Source organism: Schistocerca nitens, chromosome 8 (assembly GCF_023898315.1).
Source record: "Schistocerca nitens isolate TAMUIC-IGC-003100 chromosome 8, iqSchNite1.1, whole genome shotgun sequence".
In the NCBI taxonomy this organism is placed as follows: domain Eukaryota; kingdom Metazoa; phylum Arthropoda; class Insecta; order Orthoptera; family Acrididae; genus Schistocerca; species Schistocerca nitens.
Window position 1 is genome coordinate 172,387,151 of NC_064621.1, and position 23,414 is coordinate 172,410,564.

A 23,414-nucleotide genomic window follows, 5' to 3' on the forward strand; every position below is an offset into this window, starting at 1 on the left:
CTAACGTTCTGCGTGGTGTCTGTTTGTTCTAAGTCGTGTCTCCCTACCACTTTCGCGCAACGACGCTCTGAGCGTGTCTTTTAGGGAACTGACTAGATTCAACCTGGGACCTGTTCCTGGTAAGGAGACGCCGGACTACACATGACATGTAGAATTCAGAAGAGTTCAGTGAGACTAGCGATGATATAATCAAATACTTAATGATTTCAGTGTCAGCTCCACTGCACTCCCTGTAAAAGAATTTTAATACCAAATAAATTTAGTGGAAGGGGTTCAAGGCTTTCCTATTTTTAGTTAGCTGGTAAAATAACGTCGAAAAAGCAGTTAAGTTTACCATTGGAAATTTTATTCTACTCACAAAACATCGTTTATAAATTGCACTATTGTTAAAGGAAATGTTTTAATACAGGATGGTAAAAACCAACTGCGTTCAACAAAAATGTGAACGAATATTCCCTGAATGGGTTTCCAAGTTCTACAATGGATCGAAGGATGACCTATGCCACATCACATCTATAATCTAGGTTTAAATTAAGTTTCACAAAAGAGAAAACTATCAAAATGGTCTACAGTGACCCTCAATTATCTTTAATTACTTATTTAACTTGTCGTAAATTACAGTGGCTGATGTGGCTTCTCAATAACTATATAACAGAAAAATAATCGCGTTTCAGATTTTTACTTCAAGTGGCAAATGTGAACACCATGAGCTTTAATTGACGATCAACACTAGTATTACGCAAAAAGGGGACGTAACAGATGAGACTTCTGCAGTTCTGAGTGAAGCCTTATTCGCTCAATAATGCGGCATCACGTGCGTTCATTACCTTGTCGGTGTTCGTCAGGGGGCGGCGGGCAGCACAGCTCCGCTCACCTCGCTGTCTCGGAAGGAACTCTTGTCCTAACTTCTCCTTACTACAATTTACCGAAGTTGGTTTAAAAAAAAGTATCTGGATGTTTTTTCATCTGACCAATCAGCGTCTCAATGTTAACCTTAAGCTCCGCCTACAAAAATTCTGTCTATCGAATGAGAAATGTTATACTTTTCGTGGTGAGGCAATGTTTTTTAAAGTTTGCAGCGTAACAGAAACGCGAAAAAGTCTCACGCTAATACTTGCAGCTTGTGTGGTCCTTTAGTGTTATCGTAAGAGCTATACTGTTCTTCTGGAGGGCTCTATCTTTTAACATGGGCTGGTGGGTGGTCCTAACGTAACAGAGACGCGAAAAAGTCTCACGCTAAAACTTGCGGGTGGTGTAGCCCTTTTTGTGTTATCGTAAGATCTATACTGTTCTTCTGGAGGGCTCTGGCTTTTAACATTGGCTGGGGGGGGGGGGGGTTGGTCTTGACGTAACAGAGACGCGGAAAAGTCTCACGCTAAGACTTGCGGGTTGTGTGGTCCTAGCGGTTAGCTGGAGACGTGGGTGTCCGTCCGTCCCTTATCGTAGGGCCTTCCAGCTTAACACGGTTTTGCTCTCGGCTTCTGTTCTCGTTTCTCCCCTCGGAACTGCGTCTGTCTCACGGTGGGAAGGTATGACATGCATTTAGGCATTCTTGTGTTAGTCTGTGGTACTCCATTTGCTCACTCGTTACTCGTATTACTTTGGTTAATTTAATGTCACGATTTATTCGGAGCTATGGACATACTACTAGATTTGCTTATTATGTCAGGGTTTTCATGGAAGGTGTTGGATTTGCCTGACACCTTACAAAGCTACTGAAAGAGACAATGATGCACATATTTTTTGTTACGTGCGCTTTTTACCTGACGTGAAATTTCATGAAGTTCTTCTTTTTTACAGAAAAAAATATCTCGAGGAACAGAAGCAACAGTCCTCTTTGAAACGTTACACTCTTACTACATTAATTTCGAAAATCGTGTAGATGTGTGTACAGATGGTGCTCGTAGTATGGCTTGCTGTTACGCCGGAACTGCAAGCTATGATCCGTAAACAAGCTCCTCATGTTACTTGGGCTCGCTGTTTTATTCACCGGGAAGCACTTGCCTCAAAAGTCATGAACCACGTGCTTCATGAGGTTGTTCAATCAGTGACTGTAGTGGTAAAATTCATTAAAAGTCGGCCACGTTAGTCGAGATGTTTTCAATATATGTGCGTTGATACGGGAACTGGGCACATTTCGCCAGTTTATTACAGTAGCTCTTGCTGGCTTTCACGTGGGAATATCTGAAAAAAAAAGTGTACCAACTCTGAAATGAACTTCACTCTCACCGTGACCAAGAGAAGTATTTCAGTTCGGCAAAGTTCTTAGACAGTGACTTGATTCTGAAGCGGGTGTACCCTTGTGACACTCTGCAGCTGTCTGAAAAATTTCAGAGGGATATTACTATTCTGGACAAAAACGTTAGACTATGAAGATATGCATTAAGTATTCCCTGCAGGTTACACAGTTTTATAAGACAATGACTTTCAGTTAAGTAAAGAACTGAAGCCATGCCTGCCGAGGATCTGATTGAACTCACTAATTGCTTTCTGGAGTACTTTCTTGAAGAAAATGTCAGTCAAAAATAGATCAAAGAGTCGTTCTGTCGACACTTACCACCACAGAACGAGAGCAATTTATTGATATTTAGATTCCAAACTGAAAACGAAGTTCGTTTCCTCATCAGTGCTGGTGTTTTGTATCGTAGTGGAACAGGTGTATCCCGTAATGAGTAACCAGACTCTAAGATTTTTGATGCTTTTTAAAAATCCTATTAATTTGGCGAAGGTCTCTCAGCATTGGCGGCCATCAACATGAGATGCAAACTGTGAATGAATGTAGAGAAATAGATGCCAGTCGCCATTTCCAGTCTTGTGTTGAGATTTGAAGAACTGATGACGAAGAGACAAGTTCATGCTTCCCATAGATTTCGTTGCAAGAATAAGTTGTAGAGACATTAAACGTTGATTTAAAAGTGTTATTTCAACAGTTAACAGAGATATAACTAATGTTATTTTTTATTTAATTTTTTTTATTTATTCTGTAATTATTTTGAAACTTAAGTTTACTTACCCTATTCTTCGAATCCGATCTCATCTGCTAAAGGTACTGCAGGTGTTTACGTTGACGTCAAGGGAGCCGTGGACCCAAAAAGTCTGAAACCAACTGGGATAACCCGTAACAGAATACCATGTCTGCTACTTTCGCCGTGAAGTAGCATGTCTCCTTAGCACCTTTTACGCTACAGTTCGTCCACGATGCAAGGAATCACTCCTGTTTTGGTAAGTTAATGCACGAACAGAAAACAGCCTCAACTGACTGATGTAGTAAGTGGATGCACTGTGTGACTGGTGAAGCGCCAGCATTAGCGTCGGCGAGCTACAACCATTGAGACATGCGCAGTGAACTGCGTCAGTAAGACGGCCTACACTGCCGGGTATTACACATTACTTGTCACAAGCAAAACAGCCCATTGAGCCATATCGCTGGTCGATCATCGGCCATCGGCTTGTTATCTTTGGCGCGTCCCCGAGCATGAGCATCTTTGCGTTTTCGGCTGGGGAGCACGGGGCGGCGAGAGGCAGTCGGTTTGGGGCGGCCGGTGAGACTGGCGGAGTGGTGGCTCGGGCGTAAGTACATGTGTGATGTCTGTTACGCTGGGTCTGTTTGCTAATTGTGAAACTCCTGCGGCGGTTACTGGTTGCCTGGAAGGCATTTCGTGTAAACTGTGCCAAGCCTAGCAGTGAGAGGGGAGTTCGGAGTTGGTGTTGGCCTAGATGTTTGTAAAAATTGAGGTGCCTGTGTGAGAAGTACGGCGTGGGCCTGTTGGTTGCTTCGTCCTCCTGGCAGCCACCGCGAGTGGATGTTCGGCCAGAATGTCTACAGTTTGTGGTGAGCATAGTGTGAACAAGTTCTCGCAGGATGTGCTCCCAGCCTGACTCTTAGCCTGTGTTATTTGTGGGTGCCGACCCGTTGTCTGTTACTGCTTCCGGCTGTCCTGTAAGATTTCACAGCAAAACTGTGTTTTTGTGGCATTCTGTGTTTCTGGCTCAGCCTCCGCCTAGAAAGGGGACATCTTTTGGAATTCCTTGATGTTGCAATTTAAACATATAAAAAACAATTGTTCGTTCAGAATAAGCGCGTTTCTTTGGGACACTGCAGTTCAAACAGGAGTGGCGTAATGTTAATGAGTATTTGTTATTCGTCAAATGAAGTGTATTTATTTGCAGTCTTCTGGGGCACGCAGCTGTGTTACAGAACTCATTTTGGAGTGTTCTGTCGAGTGAATGACTGCTCCCCACTTCAGTGTATTCTTTTGAGTAGCATTGTAAGGTTTTTTTGATATTTGTCAGAGGGGCGTATTTTGAAACGTCCCCTTAGAAAACTTAATGAATTACTGTGCTGATAAACCTCTTACATTATTTGATTTTCCAACAGCTGAGCATAACTGAACGTACTCAGAGATTTCGCTCTTTCCCTATTCTGATCAACACTAAACTGACACACAATATTTTTAGCGCAACGCAATCTGACTTTTAATAATCCCTACAAAACAATGGCCCTGACTAGCAATAACCTATATCTTTCACAAATCACTTACCTCGCAAAAATATTCGTTACTCGAACTACTGCAATACAGCGATCGCCAATACTGCCAGCTAAATAAAACATTCAAACTACTGAAGGCACTAACTACTGATAGGCATAGTTAGCAAATGAAAGATTTTGTTAGAGAACAAACAATGTATTTACCTTAATAGTGTTCAAAAGTCATAATATCTATATCAGTCCATGATACCCAATATTACAAATTTACTGTCTCTGTCCACATCATCCGCTCTCAAAACTCCGCCATCTCACTCCCCACATCCACCACTGCTGGCGGCTCACCTCCAACTGCGCAACGCTACGCGCTGCTAACAGCCGACTGCCCAACACTACAATAGCAAATTCCAACAACGCCACCCAGCCACAGACTGCACACAGCACAGCCAGTGATTTTCATACAGAGCGCTACGTGGCGGTGGCGTTACCAATATGAGAACCTAAACAGCCTACTTACAATTGATTCAATTTTGTTTTTCTCTTTCTTTTGAATTACGGACAATTGTTTAGTTTATCTGGTTATTGGCTTAACTCGCGCTTCACGCACTAAATCAGCCGATATTGAAATTGTTTTTTTTTTATTCCTCTTTAATGTCAGACAGATGCAAATGTAACTTCATTTATGTTATTTGAAATAAATGTATTGGATTGACCTTAATGAATTGTGTGCAATCGAAGTAAGGGACCCAGTCCTTCATTAGTGGTTAAGAGTGGCGTTAGTTCGGGTTGTGAGCCGCGTGCTCGGACCACCATATCCCAACAGGTGTTGGTTTCGGGACATATCACTGTAGGATCTTTCCTGCTGGTTTTGATCGATGCTATTTCCTGTATGATTATCTGGCACTTTTGATAAAGATACTGTATTTATGTGTGAAGCCGTAGTATTACAGTACGCGACACGTGCGCTGTGGTGACGAGGTCGGTGTGTGTGTGTGTGTGTGTTGCTGCTGCAGCCCGGAGCTGACGTGGCGCGACGTGCAGCACCTGGTGGCCTGGACGGCCGAGTGGGCGCCGCTGAGCGACAACCGCGGCTGGTCGCGCAACGCGGCCGGCTTCCGTGTCAACACGCGCTTCGGCTTTGGCCTGATGAACGCCTTCGCCCTCGTCTCGGCCGCCGCCAACTGGACTAACGTGCCGCCCAAGGCCATCTGCTCCACCCCCATGACGCCCACGTGAGTATCTGCCACGTCGCAACGCGCACTAACAAAATGAGGACACTATGTTAGGAACTGTTGCTATGGTTTCCAGTCGGTACATAACGCTTCTTGCAGTTCTCTAAGCTGTTCCTTCCTGCGCAAGTCTCTCCATCACTGCAAAACTACTGCAACCAAACTTGCCGCCTATTAACTAGACAGCACCGGCAAGGATAGCATACAATGAAATTGTACTTGTTGTTCGTGTGCACTCTATAGGGAAGAACACATGGTTAAAGTATGGGTCATTTTGGGGTGTATAGGGGGTCGCGTCATGGCTAGGTCTGTTGTTGAAAATATCAATATACCTCGGCGATAGTTTTCCAGCGATATATCACAGTCAAAGTGGCAATATCGAGAGCCGATATTTTGATTTTATATTATATTTTATTCGCAATTACGAAAAATATTTGAAATTGTTCTTTTGAAATTGTAGTAGAACATAATTTTACTTTCACTGTCTGAAGCAGTCTAACTATTTCTTGAGCATTCATCACGTTCAGTCTTTCTCTTTGACATAAAGAAGAAGTCCGATTCCACCGAGGAGGGGAGAGGAGGGGGGGATGGGCAAGGGGGGAGTGGGGGGGGGGCAGTGTGAATGGAATAACAAGATTTACGATGTGAAGGCATAGCACACCAGTTGCGTTGATAAACAATTATTGAGACGCAGCTAGTGCGCTATTTCTTCACACCGACACTCTTCAAACACAGTTGCTGAAAATTATGGACAAAAGTCCAAATGACAAGACTGGTTTTTGTGGTGGGCAGAGACGTGTGAGAGAAAATGACGACGTAATCGGCGCTCGGTGCTACCAATATAAACTGGAAAGTTTAACTTCACCACGCAATTTTGGCACAACAACTGCTAGTTCGCTGGCGTTTATAGGAATGAAAAAATAGGGAAGTCGACATGAAGTGTTCCGGACAAATCCGCTATGTGACGAAACCGAACGACGGACCCATCTGACACCTTTTATTGTGCCACTTACATGCAGTTACCATTGTTCGCAAAGTGGTTATTGCTAAGCTTGACAGTGTATCGTTTACCTTTGTATTCTTGCTGTAAGGGGGATAGGCAGGCTGCTACCTTATTGATGCACAGAAAATCTAATAATAACTCAATACTTAACTATACGGCTCTATAGCCGACAGTGTATTTACAATGTGCAGACGATATATTTATAGGCCGGCACGTCATATTTTTTTATGTCTGTATGTTGATATATCGAACGTTTTCGATATTTCGATAGCTGACAATGACGTTTTATTGGTTTCCCGATATTCTTAAAAACATCAACTGTGTTAGTCCTGGCAGACGTTCAAACAACAGCTTTGGATGAAGCTGTTGTCTACTTGGCGCAATTAGGACATTGATGACACTGTGGAATGAGATTTGCTAATTTACTTTTAACGGAGAGAGAGCGGGAAAGCCTCCTAGGATACTTAACAGAGGTGATATTGGAAAGAAGATCGGACGTTTTTTGGCTTCATATGAAGGGAATAAGGATACAAACGCTTCCTGATGCAATTTACAAATATTTTACTTTCTAATAATTCACCTCTACTCAGAGAGGTTTCTTATAGTAGCTTTTGACATATCAATGATTACATTCTACCGCTCACGTATATTAACGTTTTCCAGCAACTCCCAGATCCTGAGTCCTACATTTGACTATGAGAGAGGAGTAATCTGCTTGTGACTTGCTCTAATGATACACAATTAAATACCTAAAGAGATGAGTGCGGGACAACACTCGAACTCCATACACACAAAAATAACAACTGTCCCATGTTGCGCCTCATGCGCAAGTGTAAGACGGTGCAAGCCATCACTTGCTTTAATCATAAATATATGTCCGAGGGACGGTAAATGTTATTATCTTTACGTATCAATATTCTTCAAATCGTGAGCTGCACCCATAATTTTTATATATGATATTAGTGAATTTTCTCATGGCGCTTTTGTTGCCTATGTCTGCAGTCACATTCAGAACTCAAGTTAATAATCAAATTAACTAATTTAATAAGACTAAACCTAGAATTGCTGGTGTATCCAGGCATCACCACAGCAAAATTAAAACAGTGAATAGTTGAGCGAGTACGATTGAGAACAGTGGTATATTTAAGTTTACAAAATAATGACGAGCTAGTAAATCTCACAAAAAAATGAATACAAATCAGAAAAGTGATGGTACTTGACTGAAAAAGCGTTCATTGGGGCGGAAGCTATACAAATTCTCCCATGAATTAATCCCTTTTACAACGCTACCTGACTTTGTTTACATGAATTCACTGTGAGGTCTAATTGTATTAAAACGGAATCAACTACGATCAAGTACACTGACTGTGGTTCACCGGAGAACAGGGAACTGTGAATATCATTCAGCAACCCTACGCCGGTGCAGCAATACTTCACCCTTTCACCTCGATTTAAGCAGCAGTAGAAAACGGCACACTGTAGGCCAGGAGCGGCGCTGTCCATCAGCTGTAATGTTGTAATGCGTGCTCGAAAATTTTCAAACTACGCGGACTGGCTTTCTGATTGTTAGAACGTGGGAAACTTCCTTATCAGAGACCTGAAATCCCAACAGATTCAGTGTGAGGTGCATCCGGCCGCTGGTCTGGCCAAACCAATTTGATTCACTGGCAGGATGGTGCATGCTGGAATTAAATGTCAGACGGCTGACTCAGGACGTGTAAGTTCTCCTTCGAGACATGCTGTAGTGTCCTGCGGTCGGCAGGAAAGAATTAACAGTCAGTTTTAACACACTTCATTGTAATTAAAGGAAACGCCTTCTTAGCATACACTAAGCGTACACAACTCTTGTGGTGGCAAACTAGATAATGAAACAGGACAATGGAAGAAAATACTGGCCAAAATCTACACTACAAAATACAAAATACAACGTGCTACTCAATGCTACTGCGGGCGTTAAGTACTGGCTGGAGCTATTCCTAGCATTTGGTGAACACTGCCGGTCTGACGGTCTAGGCGTGCTTATAAAGCCAGGTCGGCGTAGTGCTACAAGAGTCAAATGAGTTCCGATTGGTGGAACACTGTCACATGTTGTCTGGCGAAGTAATTCCATGTTTATTTGGAAAGTCTGTTATTGTTACTGTCCGCTGGCGATGTTTCTCTCCTCCCTCCTGAAAGGGGGTCGACAGCCCATCTTGCGTGTGTGTTTTGTGCGGGCCCTCTAACAATAAGGGGCCGTTACAACACACGCGATATGTCCGAGATGCTGTTCTACTGTCCACATTCTACAGACTAATCGAGCTACCCGCTACTTCTTGAATCTCCCCTCTTGACTGTTCTGTTGGCTTGGTAGTCAGTCCAGACACAGCACCATGTTTACCACGCCGGGGGAGCAAGCCTCTGCTTTTCATATCCTGAGAGGAGCCAATCTTTGACTGAAAATCTCTCTTGTCTGAAAAAAGAAGATGTTCGACTAATGAGACTTCGTTCTCACTGTAAGCATCGACATGTTTCTGCAAAAAACATCTATCTGGACGGGACCACAGTCCCTCATTTATGAAGATATCTAACCTTTCTAGGCTGGCCATTTCCAGTTTCTGAAAGAAGGCTGTTAAGCTTCCCAGACAGTTGTGCCCGTGAAATATATGTTTTTGCCGCTCTCTAAAAGAACCTGGGGACTTCCTGGCTTCACGGGGACTTACTGTCTTGCCTATACTAAACACGTGTACCAGCTGCTCTCTCTGTATCGTCCCAGCTTCTAAAATGAGAATGCTCGCCCTTTTATGACCTTCCCACCATTTGCACAAAAGTTCAGATTACAGCAGTCTCTCTTAAATGGCTTCCTCCACCCACATTCCTCCAACTGGCTACCTTCACGATGGACTGTCGCCTGGCCCAGGTAAAATGGTTTGTGAGCTGGTGCCCTCCTGCTCTGACCCTAAGTGAAGGATGGAAGTGCCAAGGCCTGAGTCCCTCTGCAGGTACAGTCCACAGCGCTGCTTCCCAGAATCATTCGCACAGCCAGGTCACTGGATTCAGTATTTATGGCCCTAAATTCATCTCTGTACCTGTTATCCATCGCCTCCACTACGGTCCCTCAGTACAGGTTCTCTACAGGCTACATATTAAGTTAGATGAACATCCTGCCCACAATTTCTTCATTTAAAAATGTCATAAACGACACGTGCCAAATGTAGTGCTAAAGAACACCGAGATAACGACCTAAATTATGAATATTAATCTGACAGTATTATTAAAATGAGAGAGTGGCATGCCACCTATCAACACTTGTTCCTCTATATATTCTGAAACACAGGAATACTAATATTCGTTCCTACTTCTAGAGTCAAACTCTACAGAGCTTGTGCTTTACTGACAGGCAGAAAACTCAAGGCAATAACTGTGGCTGGATATTTATCAGAAAATCAGTAGTTGCTCCTTCGAATTTGTAGTCTTCTCGTAGTTTACTGCATCATCGAACTGTCACTCTATAATGTCAACCTCTGACAATTAGTTGTTTCCTACTGATAGCTGTGACTTCAGCTGGGACTATAACACTGACTACGCTGCTGAGAATACCTCTGACTGCCATTTATTTACGGTTGTTTCAGTGTCTAGGGGGAGTTTCTCTGGCAGTACTGCTTTCCCCTGCTGTTACGGGAAGTCCTTTTAATAACTGATTTTTTTTTTCAGAATTTACTTGAACCTATTTGAATAGTCTGGAAAGGCCCTACCTGGGCTGACACTCACTTGTATCAGCCGCTGTTACATATAGTTCTTTTATTCTAGGTCAGTGACCATGGCCAGCCCAAACTACTTTCTCTCCTGCATGAAGTGACACGTATGTTTGTCCCACTTCTTGGCCACCCTCATTGTGTCCCAGCACTGTTTCTGAGTGAATGTTCAACATTACTACTTACTCATGTTTTATTTATTTTCAGAGCGTCCTAAACACTTATTACATTAGTTAAATTTGGCAGCTTATATTCATAAACTTTGATAGATTTGACAAGGAGGAAAATATAACCGCCAAGATAACAAGGGAAGATATATTGGAGAACTACCACACAATCAACTTGACGGCTCATGCATCCAAGTCACTAAAAATAATAATATACAGAGGAAAGGAAAAGAAAATGGAGGATATGTTACATAACAATATGTTTAACTTTTGGAAAGATAAAGGCACGATATGGAGTTTTGATGTTGGAAGCAGGACATAAGAAATATCAAAACACATTCATTTGATCTGTCAACACAGAAAAAGCGTTCTACGATGTAAAATAGTGCAGAATGTAGGAAATTCTGAGAAAAATTGGAGTGAGCTGTAGGATATTATGAGTAATATATAATACGAACAAGTATCAAGAGGCAACAAAAGAATGGAAGATAAGAATGAAGAGCTCAGTTTAAAAAGTGTGTAAGAGAGTGGTGTAGTTTTCCACGCTACTGTTCAATCTGTAAATCGCAGAAGCAATGACATAAATAAGAAAAATGTTCAAGAGTGGGTTTAAAATTCATGGTGACAGGATATCAATGACAAGATTTGTTGATGTCATTACTGTCCTTAGAAAACGTGAAGTAGAGTTACAGGATCTGTCAAATGGGATCAACGTTCTAATGAGTACAGAATATGGATTGCGAGCGTTCTGATGGAGAATAAAAGGCCTACGAAAGAGCATCCCACGTCGCGTATTTGGTAACGTTTTTCCATGTACGAACTCCGATTTCAATCCGAAGTATCAGTTCTACATCTAGGTCTACAACCATAGTCCACAATAATGGATAAGGAATGTGGTAGGTCCATTGCGCATCATTGTCACTTCCCCCCTTTCGTGCTCCAAATTGATTGACCTCCATGTGAGCTGGAATCTCCTTAAATCTAGTCTAAATGCCGTGAGATGTACGTAAGAGAAAACAGTGCATTAGTGGACTCTGCTAGGAACGTACGTACTCGGTATTTTAGTAAGAGCCTACATTATGATGCATGACGCGTCACTTTCGGCATCTGCCACAGGAACTGGCTGTGCATGTCTGTGACGCTTTCACGCTTACTAAAGAACCTGTGATTAAACGCTCTGCTATCCTTTGGATCTTCCCTGTTTTCTCTGACAATCATATCTGATAAGGCTACGACTCTTACGAACAGTACAACTGTGTAGTTCGAACGAGAGTTCTGTAGCCTACTTCATTCGTGGCGGACTATTTACTTCTTGACGATTCTTCCAATGAGTCTCCGGCATTTGCCTTTTCTCCAATCAGTTATATTGGTGGTTTTATCACAAATAGCTGCCTAAGTGCACTCACAGATATTAAACGAATGTGACTGCTTCCAGTGAATGATCGGACATCTTGTTATCATACAGTAACGTGCCTTTTCTCCAAGTTATGTTGGTGTTAGTTGTTAACCGCCAATGTGTGCACCAAGGGTCGATCCATTGCAGGTCTTCTTGCATTTCACTATAACTTTTTATCGTTGTGATTCCTCTACATACAACAGCATCGTGGAATTTCCAACATTATCCATTTTCAATATAAATTAACCTCACAATGGATTGGTTCCATGCCGTACTCAGCTGCAAAGCTGCTACTTTTATTTTTAATTTTTTTAGGATAGCTGGACTGGCCGTTGTAGAACATTATGTTTTTTTTTGTCAGCCAAAAATCCCAGTACACTGGGAGTGAGGCAGAGGGGATCTAAATAACACTTGGGACAGAACTTACAGTCCCGGCTTAACAACCAAAGAAAATCTTATTAAAATATTGGTGGGAACCGGGGGATTGGAACTATGTTAGTTTATCCCTGGGGCACTGATGACCAATGTCCCTGTCAAAAAGTACGATGTAACGGAGAAAGAAGAATAAAGACGCCAAAACATAATTAATGTACAGTAATGAAATTTCGGAAACACAATTGTCTTGGTAACTTACTCGCATTTAAGTGATTAAAATTGCTACATCACAGGTTAACCCAAGCGCGACATAAGCCATTACAAACGTGAAATGCTGGTACATTAATGAGCAATATGACCGCCAGAACGTTAAATGTAGCGTGAAGGCGTGCACACTTTTTGTTGTACAGGTGCCAGATGTCAATTTGTTGGCTTTAGTTCAATGCTTGTTGCACTTGATCGATCAATACATGGGCGGTTAATACTGTTTGTGAATGATGCTGGATTTGCCGTCCGATTATGTCCCATATCCGCTCTGTAGGAGACACATCCGATAATCGAGGCCAAGGCAACATTTCGACACTCTATAGAGCATGTTGGGTTACAGCAGTGGTATTTTGGCGAACTCTGTACTGTCGGAAAACATCTCCTGGAATGCTGTTCGCCAGCGTCGGCATCACAGGTCGAAATCATTAGACATAGAAATTTTCAATGAGGGTACGAGGGATAACCACGAGAGTGCTCCTGCTGGTCTCATACGAAATAGAAACTCAGATCGTAACTCTACGTGAAGGACCAGTGTGTCTAGCACGCAGACAGGTTGGTGGAAGACCCTCAATTCGCCTCTTTACAACCAACACACGGCCATCACTGGTACCAAGGCAGAACCAGCTTTCATCAGAAAACACAACAGACCTTCACCCTGCCGTCCAATGAACTCTCGCTTGACATAACTGAAATCGCAAATGGTAGTGACTTGCGGTAAATGGAATACACGACAATTCTTCATGCGGAACTGCTCGCAGTCTTGGAGAGTGGTCGGTGGATGCTGACACGATGCAACCCGCCTCCCTAGTGCAACCCAGACATGCTCTATGGGATTCAAACCGGGACAGTGAGCAGGCGATGCCATGTGTACAATATCTTCCGTTTTTTTTCTTAAAAAAAGGATCAGTCACCTGTGCTCTGTGAGGTCAGGATTAGCGCCCATCAGTACAAATTCTGGGCCCACAGCAACTCGCAAAAACCGTGCTTGTGATCCCAAGATGTCTTCTCGGTCCTGACAGCATTTAAATTTTGCTGATTCACCCGTAAAATTTCACGAAGAGGTGCTTGAGTGGCCAACATAATCCCTGCCCATATCATTCGAGATCCTCCTCGATATCGGTCTCTTTCCACAATGTTTAGGTCCCGAAAGCGTGTTCCACGTGCCCTCCAGATGTGAATCCGTCGAGAATCACTCTCGAGACCAAATCTGGACTCATCTGTGAAAATAATATTGCCCACCGTTCGACTGTACTCCACTCTAGACTTTCTCTTCTGTGAAGACACGTCAGAGGTAGACAGACAGCAGGTCTGCAACAATGAAGGCCAGTCTTCTGAAGCCTTCTGTATACCGTTTGCCTCGATACAACACGTCCAGGGGATGCTGCGAGATCAGATGTCAATTGCAGTGCAGTAGTAAGGCGGTACCATTGTGCCCTTACAGCCACAAAAGGGTCCGTTCTTACTTATGTCACATGTGATCGATCTCCAGGATACAGTTTCGGTCTCTATGGACTGTCGCCTCATCCGAGAAACTACAGAACGATTCCCATTAGGTCATCGGGCCACATCACTTTGTGACTCTCCTGCTTCCGTTCTTCCTATGGCATTCCTCAGCAGAGTGTCTGTAGGCGCCTTCGCGACTTCTCTGTGCCATACTGCACCGTCTGTGACTGTGTGTACGGTTCAGATGGTTCAAATGGCTCTGAATACTATGGGACTTAACATCTGAGGTCATCAGTCCCCTAGAACTTAGAACTACTGAAACCTAACTAACCTAAAGGCATCACACACATCCATGCCCGAGGCAGCATTCGAACCTGCGACCGTAGCGGTCGCGCGGTTCCAGACTGCAGCTCCTAGAACCGCTCGTTCACAACGGCCGGCTGTGCTTACGGCGATTGTGGATGTGGGACTACCATGGAAACACTACACCGCTTGATAGGCGCCATGACATCATTGCTGATGTGATTGTCCCCTGATGGAAATGCCATCTTCCGTGCAGAACGCGATCATTGCGACATCTGGCGATCTAATGACAATTTGTATGATTATATCGTGAATAAGACACCTGACCGCCAAATAGCAGTTCATTGCTTTAGTGTTTTAGTTTTGGCCACGAGTAGAGAGAGAGAGAGAGAGAGAGAGAGAGAGCGACTGCGAGTGTTGCGAGTTCGTTCATTTTAGTATCTGTTATAGTGTTAAATGAAACTATTATTCGAGGATCAACAGTCTACTGCAAGGATCATGTTTCAACTATTCACTGTTCTTTTTGTGGTGCAATCAAGCAGCATAAACCAGGAGAGTAAGGTTCCTGGTTGGTTCAAATGGCTCTGAGCACTATGGCACTCAACTGCTGAGGTCATTAGTCCCCTAGAACTTAGAACTAGTTAAACCTAACTAACCTAAGGACATCACAAACATCCATGCCCGAGGCAGGATTCGAACCTGCGACCGTAGCGGTCTTGCGGTTCCAGACTGCAGCGCCTTTAACCGCCCGGCCACTTCGGCCGGCGGTAAGGTTCCTGAAAAGCTGAGTTTAATCAACGCAATTCACAGTTAGCGGAATGATACGGCCGGACCGAACGCAAGTTTGTCTGCACCCCTGTTAACTGCTTTGGATCTCCTGCGTCGAGAGCGCCCTACCTGTGAGGGCTAATGTGTAATTAAACCAGAGAGCTGCCAGAGGTCCGTGTTTCAACCTCTAGATATTACGTGTCACAGGGAGTCGCGACTTAACAGCCGCTGCTACTGTCAATGTGAGCTGTTCCACTAACGAATTCCTCTCAACTCGGAAATGGCTGTGTTAAGGTCATGGAAACCTCTTGCGCTTTGGTAATGCGGTGTAATACCTGACACGATCTCTCACTCTTACGCACACACGCACACACACACACACACACACTGTGCATTTCACAATTTCTGTATTGACGTAACATCCTTTCATTGTTAATCCTAAAAGCTTATACCAGGATCACTCTCTTAGTGTTACTGTTTGCTACTGTGCATGCTGATCTGCAAATAAACAGCCCGCTGCCATCAATGTAACTTCAGCACTGAGTGAGACCTAATAGAGGATTGACGTTCGAAGCTGCGAGACAAAGTGGTTTCATTAACTTGACAGGAATGTTCTTCGAAGGGTCACTGTGACCCTGGTGTAGATGTCATGTAAGCATTCTGTTGTCGAGTAAACGGCACATACAATGACACTTCACATACGTAAGATGTTATACGGGAAGCACTGTTAGAAGAACTCAACCGTTAACGTGACGTAGGTGACTTTCGTGATGAAACTGATCCTGAATCCGATGCTCCTGGAGCACTCATGGACAGTGTTGCAACTGATCAGTGTGCCAAATTTCAGACAACGATCAAGAAAATATAGTGGTCCATGGTAAGAATGTTCATTGGTGGAACACAGCTGTCCTTAATAGATGACCTTCCCAGTTGCTTATAACATTATAGTCCATATTTCAAGAGTATGGAAATAATGAATAGATCGATTTATGAATAATTGAGAATACCTCAAAATATTTGTGTAAAATATGCATTTTATAAAATGTATAACATCTTCATCTAATAAACTGCAAATAAAGTCTTTCCATTCAGAAAAAAAAATTCAAGTTTCAGCATTGAACAATTTCCTAGGCAGTTTTTACTTAGTCTCGAATTTGGGATGTGTAAATACTAATATTGTTTGAAAAAGAACATGACAGATGTGAAATAAAATGTGCTACATGAGTGATCAATTTCATTATAACTCTACATTCGGGAAATTTCTCTAGCAAATACTTAAGGGTCACTGCGACCCTGGCACACTTTTGAGGTTATTTTATTGAGGTTTTAATAATTGTACCACAGTGGCCTATAACGACCTTGCCTAAAATCAAAGTACCTGTTTGCACATCTTTTACCGTTTGGCATAAACACATATTCCCAATAAGCGTCCCTAAATTGACGTATTAAATCATCCAAATTAGGGTTATAGTACCACAATTCTTCCAATACAATAACGGCTGCAGAATAATTAATCCTGTTGCCGTAAAATGTTATAGCAAGTTCATCAATCCTCTGCTGGTTGTTAGGAACAAGGAAGGCGAGGCGTAGATGGTCCGGATAATTTCGGATATGGTCCCAGTTGGGATAAAAAAAATTCCAACGCAGACATTAGCTGTAAACAAACACCTTTATTCAGAAAGTAACATTACCTTTCCTCTTACAAAAAGTCATATAGACTCTATTTCTTACAACAAATGTGACATATTTTACTTCACTCTGTACATTTTCATTTTTCTCAGGTTCATCACCAGCTATCTGTAGTCCTATATAAAATGGGTTAGTACCTTGAAAAAGGCGGTTCTTAACTTTACACTCCTTCTCTAAATCTGTCCAGGATTTAGATATATCAGCACTTTGTTCAGGCTTAGAATACGTTACAAACTGAAATCTATTCTTTCTAGTATATTTACGCAAGGGTACACCTCTTGATGAACTGTGTTGAAGCTGCATGGGCAGCTGTACTTGTACACGCCATCCAAGCTCTGTTTGACTCAATGCCCAGGCGTATCAAGGTCGTTATTACGGCCAGAGGTGGTTGTTCTGGGTACTGATTTCTCAGGATCTATGCACCCAAATTGCGTGAAAATGTAATCACATGTCAGTTCTAATATAATATATTTGTCCAATGAATACCCGTTTATCATCTGCATTTCTTCTTGGTGTAGCAATTTTAATGGCCAGTAGCGTACTTTTCCGAGATTAGCTATTGTTTTTGTCCTGTACTTAAGATTTTTGTCCATTTCGATATCTTTAGTCTGTTCCCCATACGAAGACGACAGCGGAGTTAACATCTGTACACACACATTCATACATAATAATAGCCATGATCGGTCTGGATGGTCCGCAGTTACGTACGTTATTAATTTAACTTCGTGAATCAACCGGAAAATTAGGAGTATGTGGTCTTTCAGATCATGATGCACAAATTTTAACACTAAAAGGTTTCTTGTGTGTGTGTGTGTGTTGGTGTGTGTGAATGCCTAAGGGACCAAACTACTGAGGTCATCGGTCCCTAGACTTACACACTACTTGATCTAACTTATGCTAAGAACAACATAGACACCCATGCCCGAGGGAGGACTCGAAACTCCGGCGGGAGGGGCCGCGCAATCCGTCACATGGGTCCTTAAGCCGCGTGGCTACTCGGTGCGGAAAAAGGTTGTTTGTACTCAGACTAATGTTATACATAATTAAACTATGTAGAAAAGTTAATCCAGCGTCAATAGAGAGCTTTTTAAACTTCGTTAAGGAGCAAGACTGGCAGGATGCTTATAATACCGATAACATAGATAACAAATATAATGCTTTCCTTAACACATTTATCATGCGCTTTTAAAGTTGCTTTCCATTAGAACGGTCTAAACAGAGTACTAGCAGTAAAAAGTGGCCCGGTGGCTGACTAGCGAGATAAGGATATCACATACAAGAGAGTGGGAATTACATCAAAATGTTAGAAGTTGTCACAATTTGTTTATCTACCTTTCTGCAGAGCACTCAGAGGAATGTCGTTTTGACTTTACTCTTGGTGGGGGCGCAGAGCGGAACAGTCCTCTTGCTTCGGACGCAAAGAAGTAAAATGCTTTTGGCCGGGACGCGAAGGTGAAAGGACTCTTGAGGTAGGACGCGAGGCAGAACAAAAGTCTCGATAGCTACCGACCCATAGCATTACTGAGGAAAAAAATTTATACAGTGTGCGGGCTGTGGCAGCTTTTTCAGGACGTAAGCCGTCCGCAGTTGCTGAGGTCTAGAGCGTGTTCTTAGTATGTTGACGAGACTGATGTGTAATTATATATATGGGAGAGCAGAGAATCTGAGGATCACAGCTAGTTACTGTCGAAACTGGTCGTGAAATAAACTATTTCACGTCAAGTGATCGTGGCCTCTAAGATTATAAAATATAACATTAGATCAGCCAAACAGCATACGTTAATTTACTTGAGTGATCTCGTAAGTAAGTTACCAGACTATGATATTCTTTTCCCCGTTGACTTTGCTGCTCACTTTCTGGCAACTGTTTAATTATACAGACTTCTTGTTACGATTTTTACTCCTCTCGAGTGTGTGGGTGAGTGAACTATTACATTTGTTTGTCACGTGCCGTGGCACCTGTGTAATATTTTGTAATAGATGATGGTCACAGCCACCGCTCTTTCACTTCAATATTTATAGCACTGTTCACTTCAACAAGAACCACACCCTCGACTTACTTTTTAGGGTCAACACTTCTTCTTCTGTATACTTTGCATACAGTTTAGTACAAACATTTTATTTAATACTCCACCATATCCTGACCAAAGCCTGGTTGATAAAGGAGTGTGGTGAGCAGTACCACATCGTTAAAGAAAACCTTGGTTCACCTGACCCGGGTGGTAGTATGTTGTGAGAGCCCCGTGCCAGGGTACGATGAACACTTCAACGACAGTGAAGGCGGAGGCGAACATCATCGGAATGGCTGAGCCGGCGGATGAAGCAACCCTGTGTTTTTGGAGAAAGATGGACGGAGGAGGAACCCACTAACCGGTCGTGGAGGCGGATAATGTCAAGCCAGAAAGAATGCTGTGGAGGAGCAGCTTTATGGCGTTTCGAGTCTGTGTCAGATCATTGCAGTCGCACGACTGGAACTTGCACTTCTCATTTCGTTTGAGGCGCAGACCATTGTCCCTAGACCATAATGTGTGGGTCACTTCTCTGCAAGCTGAGATCCACCTTCGACACAGTGTCGCTTGTCGCACTTTTTCCTACTGTCTCACCTTCAGCTGAAGTCCAACTGCGATGGGATAATGGTAGTGGAGGCATGCTTTTGGGTGAAACTGGAAGCATCTAGTTCGTATATGCACGTTCGCAGCAGATGTGTGATGCTCCTCCTTATTAGACCTCGTGACTACTTAGGAATTTGGTCTTGTATTTGGATTTGGACAGGCAACTGGCCACCCTGAACGAGGAAGGCCTTAGAAAATGTGGGCTAAACATCAGTAGTCACACTCTCAGCCTGCTGAGAGGGCGCACACAGCGGGTCAGCCCTCATGCGGTCGAGAAACGAAGCTAACAAAACATGTAGTGATAGGATCCTGGAATGTTTGTAAGTAGGCTGTTTAGGTTTTTATGTTGGTAACACCACGTAGCGCTCTGTATGAATATCACTGACTGTGCTGTGTGCAGTCTTTGGCTGGTTGGACGCATTGTTGGAATATTCGCTTGTGTAGTGTTGGGCAGTTGGATGTGAACAGCGCGTAGCGCTGGACAGTTGGAGGTGAGCCGCCAGCAGTGGTGGATGTGGAGAGAGAGATGCCAGAGTTTTGAGAGGTTACTACAAGCGGACGATGTGGACGTGTGTCCGCCAGAAAAAGGAAATTAGTCAACATGGATGTCATGAATTGATGACTTTTGAACACTATTAAGGTAAATACATTGTTTGTTCTCTATCAGAATCTTTCATTTGCTAACGGTGCCTATCAGTAGTTAGTGCCTTCAGTAGTTAGAATCTTTTATTTAGCTGGCAGTATTGGCGCTCGCTGTATTGCAGTAGTTCGAGTAACGAAGATTTTTGTGTGGTACGCGATTCATGAAAGGTATAGGTTATTGTTAGTCAGGGCCATAATTTTGTAGGGACTACTGAAAGTAAGATTGCGTTGCGCTAAAAAAATATTGTGTGCCAGTTTAGTGATGATCAGAATAAGGAAAGAGAGAAATGTCTTAGTACGTTCAGTTTTGCTCAGTTGTTTGAAAATCAAATAACGTAGAAGTTTACCAGCACAGTCGTTCATAAATTTCTAAGGGGACGTTACATGTTCAAACATTAGTTAAACTGGAAGAAAATAACAGGCGTGAGAGAAGAACATCACGTGTTACCCATAAGCCTCTTCGAATAAACATTGGTATTGCCACCGTAAGTGAAACGAATTTTCCAGCGAAGATAAAATTGCAGAATTCCGTTCAGATCAGACGATTCTCTGGAAGAGAAAAGATGAGAGAGAACGCCAGATTCACGGTGTTGGATCCGCTATGAAGACCACATTCGTGAATGTCGTCAGCTAACCCCATCTGCTGTCAGCGAAAGAATTACATAACTTCCAATCCAATTGTCTGAGGTAAATTTATGACTCTCATCTATGCATATGCTTTCACCTTGGATGCTGATGCAGACACTAAAGATCATTTCTACAACCAGTTAAGCACAACCATCACCGAAGTGGCAGACACATCCTCGGTCTTAGCGCTGGCACACCCTGGCTATATCACAAGACACTATGATAAAAAGGATATCTTTGTCAGTAGGACAGCGAGAAATGCCGATGACTGCTGGACAGATTAGAACACCTTTTCTGTCGGTTGAGGATCTCAGTTTGTCGCAAACCAAAAACATCCATCCACATCCTGCTCAGACGAAAGTTTCACACTTCTAAAAGAATTAAATCCATTGCTACAGATTACAGAAACGCAATCTCAAGTAAGCTGGTTACTCACCCATTCTGCACTAAAAATCAGGAGTGGGCCATACTTCAGGTGGTCATTACTGACTCAGCTGAAGAAACAGTTGGTTTTTGTGAAGAAAAAGAAATGGTTGACTTGATGAAAACAGTGACGGAATTATTCCAATTGAGAAATCCACCTATCCTTTTCAATGTTCCATCTTCCAGTCTGAATAAGTCATATTTGATGGAACTCCATCTACTGTCAGTGAAACAATTATGTCCCTCCGAATCTCACTGAAAAAAATGCCTGGTAGAAACAAGGGAAATGTAGAATAAGCGATGGAAAAAAGCTGAATAACTGCGGAGGCTATCTGATGCCCATGACCTTCGAAGCCTCTACACAGATATAAAGGAGGTATATGGCTCAATTCTATCCTCAATAGGAACACTGAAGGCTGATGACAATTACATCACTTTAATTGACAATAACAAAATCTTAGAGCGTTTAAAGGAACATTTCTCTGCTCCTTTAAATCGTCCCTGGAATGTTTAAGAGGACTTCCTTTGTGAATTCCCTCTACAACCCCAACAAACATTGATAGGAATTCCACCAGCATTCAGAGACTACACCAAAGCACTCTATCAACTAAGAACAAGAAAGGCTCCTGGTCCTGACAACATTCCTCTGAAACTGATGCAATTGAAGGTGTACCGTTGGAGACAAGACTGTTTACAGTCATCTTCTAAACCTGGGAAACTCGAGAAGTACCAGATGATTGAAGAGTATAATAAATTTCTTTATATCCGTCTATGATCACAAAATATTGGGTCCATAGAATACCGGTTTCGGTCAGCAATGACCTTCTTCAGATCTGTTTTAAAAAAATGTACTAATGTAATGGACCCAAAGTGGCATCGTCAAAAGGTAAACACAGAATCAAGGCTGCTACCATCATCACTATCATCAAGACTGCTAACATCCTCACTAACTTCAATGAATGCGACTGTAGTGCAATTTGGAACAACCGTGGTACTTCGCTATTGTCAAATTCAAGGTAAAATTCTCGCTTCAATTCTATTAAATCGGCTCCAAATTGGTTTCAGAGAGGTTACTACTTGAATCTCAATGTTTGTGTGCTAGACAACTCCAGGCAAAACTTAAAGAATAACGGGAGCCTCTACATGTAGTTTTCTATGGCCTGGAAAAAGCCTTTGATTCAGTACTTAGATCTGCAATGTGAAGGTACTAAGACACGCTGGATGTCCTGAACGCTATATGGAATTGGATCAAGCTCTTCATGATGGCATGAGTGGGCTGGTTGTTCACGGCAACTGTGTGAATTGGATTCGTTCCGAAGCACTCAGGAACTCAAACATGGCTGTGTGCTTGCTCCAACGCTCTTTGCACTTTACTTCATTGTCATGCAGTGGAAATCATCTGCAAATGACCAAGCACCGAGATTAAGTTTCTTTTTGATGGAGATCAGACTCGCAGGACTTTGGTGACAAAGACTTACTCAGGTTACACAGGTGAAACCACTACTGTATTCCAATGGCATTGCATCTCCCACTCATACATGGGAAGAGCTACAACATGCAGCTGCCTTAAAACTGGATGAGATCAGGGTCTTGTTCTTACCATCAATGAGGAAAAAAACAAAGGTATTCGCACAACCTGTTCCAGGATTACTTGTCCTCTCCGTCTTAGACAAGGCACTGGAGCAGGCTGATCACTTTTCAAATTTTGGAAGAATCTCGTCTAAATGGTATTCCTGCGAACAGGATGTTGATAAAAGGATTGGAGGTGTCCCTGCAGCTTTAGGACGGATAATGCAGAGAGTCTTTACGAATAAAGACCTAAAGCTGCATATCTAACTAATGGTGTACAGAGCTGTTCTCATTTCCGCGCCCTTGCATGACTGTGAAGCTTTGATACTCTGTCGCGACAGTATCAGAATTCTAGAGCGCTTCCGCCAACAAAAAGTGAGATACATCTTAAACATTAAGACAGGACCATGTGAACAACACTCCAGTATTAGAGAAAGTGTATTTGAACAGCACTGAGGCCAGTGAGGAGATGCTTAGGACGTGTTCATTGCATGAGTGATACAGTGCTTTCCTTTATGGTGAACTCTTTTCTAGCAGTAGTCCTCATAGAGACCCCCTTAAGGAGCAACTAAAACACGATATAAAGAAGACTGGTATAAATATATATATATATGCGTGAGAAGAATGTGCTGTGGACCGCTCACTGTGAAGAAAACGACATCCACCGCTGTCAATTTGTTTGAA

The 23,414-nt window shown here is 42.8% G+C and overlaps 1 protein-coding gene across 2 annotated transcripts in view; it reads left to right on the forward strand.

The window, feature by feature from the left end:
• LOC126199013 (neuroendocrine convertase 1-like) overlaps positions 1 to 23,414 on the forward strand; it is a 522,936-nt gene that overhangs the window by 432,355 nt on the left and 67,167 nt on the right. For both annotated transcript variants that reach the window (XM_049935697.1, XM_049935696.1), the window contains exon 10: positions 5,500 to 5,718. In XM_049935697.1, coding sequence (XP_049791654.1) covers positions 5,500 to 5,718 — 219 coding nt within the window. The remainder of the gene's footprint in view (positions 1 to 5,499; positions 5,719 to 23,414) is intronic.